At 39.7% G+C, this 6,584-nt stretch overlaps 1 protein-coding gene across 1 annotated transcript; it reads left to right on the plus strand.

Moving 5' to 3' along the window:
* The first annotated feature begins 913 nt into the window (after positions 1-913).
* ess2 (ess-2 splicing factor homolog) lies at positions 914-5,135 on the plus strand. Its single transcript, XM_053410707.1, has 10 exons — positions 914-1,304; positions 2,084-2,252; positions 2,428-2,511; positions 2,593-2,762; positions 3,100-3,217; positions 3,311-3,444; positions 3,565-3,667; positions 3,769-3,878; positions 3,994-4,109; positions 4,264-5,135. Exons 1-10 carry the CDS (start codon positions 1,158-1,160, stop codon positions 4,532-4,534), a joined length of 1,422 nt encoding a protein of 473 aa, XP_053266682.1. The 5' UTR covers positions 914-1,157; the 3' UTR covers positions 4,535-5,135.
* The last annotated feature ends 1,449 nt before the right edge of the window (positions 5,136-6,584 follow it).

Raw genomic sequence — 6,584 nt, forward strand, 5'->3', positions numbered from 1 at the left:
TCCCCCAAACCCCGATACACAATACATCATGATATGTAGAATATAATTTAAATATTTTACTCAATCTGTTTTAGTTTTAGGTTTATGTTTTGGAGAGAAGTAAAGAAAAGATTTCATCCAACAAATTCTCCAGCCAGGAGCACAGGCAATAATTATTGGGGGAACAGGATAATACCAGCAGTTAGTATACATATATATAAATATAACCTGTGCTCCTGGGTGGAGAATTTGTTGGATGTTTGTTGGATATATATATATACAAATATCCAACATATATATAAATATTCTGCAAGTGAGGAGATAACAGGGGTCAGAGTGAAGCCACTTGTTTGAAGAATCTATCCTGCAAACTATACGTATATTGCATATTAGATAATGGTGATCAGTAAGGATGAGTAGCCTTTGTTATTGCTTTGTCGTTCAAATGAGGAATGCTATCAGGGAGCTTTTAAATTCAATATAATACAAGTCATTTATATGATCTTGAAAATACAAGTATATTTTTTTGGTTCAGCTCAAAGACTTGTTTTTGTAACAGTCTTTTGTCAAGTAAGTAGATCTTACTTAGAGCATTGATATGTATGTTCTACAAGCAAGTGTTACTTTCATACAACGTGGAATATATTGTCTCCTGTCTAAGTAACAATCAACGTTATAATAGACATTTGATTTAGTCATGGTGATTTAATCCAAAATCAGCATTCACAACATCCATCGCAGACATCAAAGATCAATTTAGGGAGCAAGACAAAAAGCGGTTGAAACTAATCGAACATTAATACGGAGAAGTGGAAATAACAATACGATAATTCAATATAATTGAATTGAAACAATAAACAAATATTTTATTCAATAATAATTAAAGCGACCGTAAATATCCTCGGGGTAAACTTCCGGTGACGTCACCTCGCGCAGTACGGAACTACGTCGGTCGGACGCTGTCTCTGTGTTGTGGCTGATCTATGCTAATAATACGTAGCTAATGCATCGCAGTTGTTCACAGATTTCTACAGCGTAGGACTTCCCACGGTGTCCCTTGACGTTTGTACGCGGCGTTTGTGAGGTAGAGAAGCCGCCTCGCGTCTCCGTCCGCTCGGTGTTTGTCGGTGAACGCTTCTCCGCTAGCCGTTAGCCTGCGAGGCTCGTCGGGCTCCACGATGGAGGGCAGCGCCAGCGTCAGGAGAGCCCTGTGCGGGACTCTCGTCCCCGCGGCGGTGACCACCATGGCCATCCGGCAGCAGCCAGATAATAAAGACACGGGAAGGCCGCACAGGAAGGTCCTCGACGAAGACCAGTACATCGAGGTGAGGAGATGACAGACAACCGTGTGTGTGTGTGTGTGTGTGTGTGTGTGTGTGGGTGTGGGGGGGGGACTGTGTTGACCTGGAGTTACCAGACAAAACAACTGCTTGAGCGAGGTTAAACACAGACGAGAAACGGACCTTACATAACAAACTGTGTGTTGAACTTTGTGTCTTTTGTCACAAAGGATTACGTTTTGTACGTAGCTTCTCTTTAGTGTTTTCTTCAAGGAACAGTTGAAGTGGAGAAACATGTCAGTTGGTCTGTTGGAGGTTCGACTCAGGAAAGATCTAGTGTGACAGTCGTGGAATTACGAGTTTTGTCCATTGATGATATTCATGGAGACGTGAGACTGTGTGAAATAGATTTAATCAAATGACAGAAAGATATTAAGCAACAATATCGATATTCTAGTAATAATTTAATTATTAAATAGGCCACAGGTCCTCAGGTAGTAGCCTCCCATACGTAATGAGTTATTAGGAGTCAAATAACATTCAGATTTCAACTGTCAATATTTTAATGATGATTTGTTGGGGGCCAGGTACATTTATATCTGTTTCTTGACTTTTCATTGACTGAATAATTGAATTAATCAGCAGATAACTCGATGATTAAAATGACTTACCATCTTGGTTTGTTGTTAGAAACTAGCAACTCAAGTAAATATGTAGGATTTGGTAAAAGTGAGACTCCAAAAGTGGTCACGTATATAATTTGTTTCTTTTTCTCGAGTGCCAAAGAACATGGTATGATCCTTTTACCTGTTTACTTCGAACAGAACTTGGAGAAGATCATCCAGAGGGACTTCTTCCCAGATGTGACCAAATTGCAAGCTCAGAAGGACTATCTGCACGCGGAGGAATGTGGAGACCTGGCGAGAATGAGGGAGATATCCATCCGATATGGATCCTCTGTGACAAAATCAACACCACGATCTTCTGCACCTTGTGAGTATTGTGATGTAATTGCCATGTTTTTCTGTTTTTTTTTTAATCACAGAAAGAAAGAATAGCTTTTGTGTTCTCGTTGCACCTTGTAAATAGTTGATTTTACGAGCTAGTTCCACTATACCAGATTTTTCATGAATGGGCTTTTCAACTGTGTTTTTATTTTGTGTGCCAGATGTGACTCCAGCCAGCTTTGAGACACCGGAGGGCTACGCAGCGTCTCCCTCCTCCATTCGTAGCGGTAAAGGATTAGATGGAGGTGAGTGTTTCATTTTTTCAAATTGAGATACAGAAGTTTACCAGTAGTTGAACTGTACTTCTCTCAATGTTTTATTTACAGAAGGCAGAGATGATTACAAGGAAGAAAAAGAGCTTCCCCCCCTGGATCGATTCCTGGCTAAAAATACCAGTGAGGATAATGAATCGTTTGAGCAGATTATGGATCTGGCTAAAGACAAGGAGAAAGTGAAGCATTCCTGGTTATATGAGGCTGAGGCTGAATACAAACAGGTACACATGTGCAGACTACTTTACTTAAATTCAAATCAAAATAAAAAACAGGGGTTCTGAACACACATACTTTAGTGAAGTTAGAATTTTATGAAATTGTTAGTTGCAGAACTTTTTATGACTGAATAGCTAATTACATGAATACTTTTTATGTGTTGGGTATCAAACAATCACCAAGTGTGGGCTTGAAATGGGGCTTTGAAAAGTTTTTAGTTTGAAGCTTGCATTTAAACTTCAACTTCAGTAGTTCTAAGGGTTACGTGGCCGTAGTTTATAGAGGCAGTTGATTGCTGACTGACTACAGTGAAAACATATAATAAACAATCGTGTGTTTCAGCGCCACGATGAGAACCTCGCCTTACCATCCATGGAGAAGGCAGCACTGGAATGTGTCAAAGCTGGACTGGAAACATGGGAGTACAAAGCAAAGAATGCCTTGATGTATTATCCAGAGGGTAAGCTACATTAAAAACATAAATGTCAAAAGTTGATGAAAACAGTTCAGTGAGAAGATAATAAATATGTGTTTTTCGCATTTTCCAATTCAGGTGTTAAAGATGACGATGCGTTGTTCAAAAAACCACGGGAGGTAATTCACAAGAACACGCGTTTTGTCGTAGACCCGTTCAGCAAAGCTCTCAACAAAAGCCAGATTCAACAGGCCGCGGCTCTGAATGCACAGGTAAGATTTAGGGTTATGGTTCATGAAACCAAGAAATAAGGCATGATGTTACATTGGGGTAATATACCGCAGTATAAATCCTGAAAGATGCAGATTCATATGTCATGTCTCTTTGTCCAGTTCAAACAAGGTAAAGTTGGCCCTGATGGGAAAGAGCTCATCCCACATGATTCCCCAAATGTGAACGGATATGGTTTTGAGAGGACGCCTTCCCCTGCACCTGGTAAGTGCATCTTCTAATCCTTCTCCACCTGGAACCAAATGTAGCAATAAATTATTCGAGAGCTCTGCCAACATTTTGTTGTTCTGTCCATTTCTTTTCAGGTGTATGCGACTCACCTCTGATGACATGGGGTGAGATCGAGAGTACACCCTTTCGTCTGGATGGATCGGACTCACCATATGTTGAGAGGAATCACGGTCCGTCATTTAAGGTACTGAGCATTCAGAAGTTTAGATTTTTGGGCCCAGGATGCCATTGATCCACCGTATCTTTACATAAAAATGTGGTTGTGTTGTGTTTAATCCTTCTTAATGTTGTCTCCGAAGATTCCAGAACCTGGGCGGCGAGAGAGGCTGGGCATAAAGATGGCGAATGAAGCTGCTGCTAAAAACCGTGCAAAGAAAAAGGAGGCATTTCGAAAGGTCACAGAGAACCTTGCAAGGTAAAAACTTTCATCCTTTTTCACTCTTGATTTGATCTTCTACAGGTAAAAACGCCCTGCTCCATCGGTCAGCTAAGTCTTTTACAGCGTGTGTTAGTGTAGTTATTAAGAAGTTACTATTGTCATGAACTAACTGATCACCTTTGTGTTGCAGTCTGACACCTAAAGGTCTGAGCCCAGCCCTCACCCCCGCCCTGCAGAGGCTCGTCAATCTGACGTCTAGCAAAAACACGGACAAAGCGCTGAGAGCAAGCTACACCCCATCTCCCTCACACAGAGCCCCCGTGTCTCCCTTTGGTGGCCTGACCCCATCAGGAACGCCGACACCAGACAAAGACAAGACACCAGGCTCTCAGGACGTTGCATCACTCACAGACAATCTGCTGCAGCTTCCCAAGAGACGGAAAGCCTCAGACTTTTTCTAAAGAGGAGAAGCTTCTCTCCGTTAAGACGTTGTATTGTGGAAAAGTTTATAAAAAACTATCCACACCCATTTTTTCTGTGATTTAAGAGCACATCTTTCGACTGGATGGCTTGATAAATAAAATGTACGGTGGACTGATGTATTTTTAAGGATTTATTTGTTTCATGTTTGCACCGGTGGGTTGCTGTGGATCCCAGTGAAATATGCTTTCCAAATTCTATGGTATTATTTGTTTGTTATATTATATTCTGTTTTGGTCTCAAATATAAAGTTTCCTGTTACAATTTCTGCCACTTTCGAAACAGCACATCCTGAACTGATATTTTTATATAATTAAACCCCATCATTTTTGGGGGGAGAATTTCATGTGGATTTTAACACAATTTACACAATTGTCTTTTGCCCAGTTCTTCATACATGTAGCCATGACATTTGAGTATCTCCCATCAAATGTAAAGGTGTGTTCATGCCTGTCAGCATTGAAGCTACATCCAGAAATATTCAAACATGTACTCAAGTCTGTCCCTTTGAAATATCTGAGGTTACAGGGTACCTCAGGGCCATCTTTTAATAAAATGAGGTTGGCCTGTTGGGAAAGTCAACACACATGCTTGATTTCCTTCTTACCATTCTCAAGGGAGTCTGAGGTCATTGTCTGTCTTCATTATAAAGAAGTGAAGCAGACTGAGGTTTGTGCATTACATACTTAAGATTAACCTTGCATTGGATTTTAGTACCAGTTCATATTTATTAAACATGTTTATCATGTGTAAGAAAAGGGTCTTGTTACAGAAGTAGAAGAGACTAGGTTCGTATTTTGTTAATTGTCTGCCTATATGTACATTGAAAGAACAAGTGTACACTGTATGGCATTGACACTTACTGCAGCACCAGCACAAGAGGTGGAGGACAAACTCTCCTCTCGTGCTAGAAAATGTGAAGCTTCAGCAGTCTCGAGTTTATGTGGGCAACATCTGACAGCACAGGAGCGGGAAAAATCCCCTCTGTGCATTTTCTCCAGACAGTGTTCTTTTGGCTGAGAACTGTTTGGATTAACACTTGTTTTGTCTAACTCCGACTGATAAGGCAGCCGAACCTCACAAAGCATATTTGTCCACAGCAGGCACAATAGATTTCCATATTAATGTGTGGGAATTGTTTTCAGGCAGACTTCCAGATAAAGTGTCACAGGCTAGTGAGAAAAGGTAAACATTTTATTTAAACATATATTTCTCTCTGGTTCATTCTAATGCCACTTTTAATTCGTTTTTTTAACCTCATAGTCAACATATAGCAGGTGGTGTGCATGTGTGCAAAATGCGGCTTTATATTATTGTGAGGCACCTATTAAAGACTCTTATTCTGTTGTGCACAGCCAAATATAGCGACTATTTTAATTGTGCTGCTGCTGTTATAGTTATTAGATATTTCTTCATTATGAATAGAAAAGTGGACTGTAAAATGTCGTACTTGTTATACAATTTCAGGTTTGGGAGTTTGATCCATCGGGCATCCCCCTGGGTCAAACAGCACTGAGTGTCTCCAGAGGGATAACAAAGTACAGCCACTTAAATAGTTGCATATTAGTGAATCTGCATATGTATCTGATTGTGTATAAAAGCTTTCCAGTGATTTCAAATTAACCAGATACACTTAATTTAAATTGGTAGGATTTTCTGGGAATAAAATCGATGCTTAGCTAATGTGGATGATTCAGGGTCATGTAAAAACCACCATCTAATACTAATAATTATAATGATCTTTTAATCAAGCTGTTTATGGATGGTGGTGGATGGTTCAGGATCATGTTAAAAAACAAACAACATAACAATAATAGAAACCAGAGCTCATATATAACCATTCAGCTATCAGGTTCACATAAACAAATGAATTTAAGATCATATAAAGCTTCAAAGTAACAGGACCTGAGCACAGAACATCACCACATCTTCATTTAGTAAAAGTATGTTATTCAATTGATAATACAAGTTACGGAAGCAAAACAAACGAGTCCTTAAATTAAGGCGCAGGATTAATTTAATTTAATTTAA

The sequence above is a fragment of the Pleuronectes platessa genome, chromosome 19, assembly GCF_947347685.1.
Source record: "Pleuronectes platessa chromosome 19, fPlePla1.1, whole genome shotgun sequence".
NCBI lineage: Eukaryota > Metazoa > Chordata > Actinopteri > Pleuronectiformes > Pleuronectidae > Pleuronectes > Pleuronectes platessa.

What these genes read in the sequence shown, in the direction of transcription:
- ess2 (XM_053410707.1), top strand. Translation starts at nt 1,158, where the DNA reads ATGGAGGGCAGCGCCAGCGTCAGGAGAGCCCTGTGCGGGACTCTCGTC. An exon ending in CTGAGGCTGAATACAAACAG is followed by an intron (nt 2,763 to 3,099) that starts GTACACATGTGC and finishes CGTGTGTTTCAG; the next exon opens with CGCCACGATGAGAACCTCGC. An exon ending in ATCACGGTCCGTCATTTAAG is followed by an intron (nt 3,879 to 3,993) that starts GTACTGAGCATT and finishes TTGTCTCCGAAG; the next exon opens with ATTCCAGAACCTGGGCGGCG.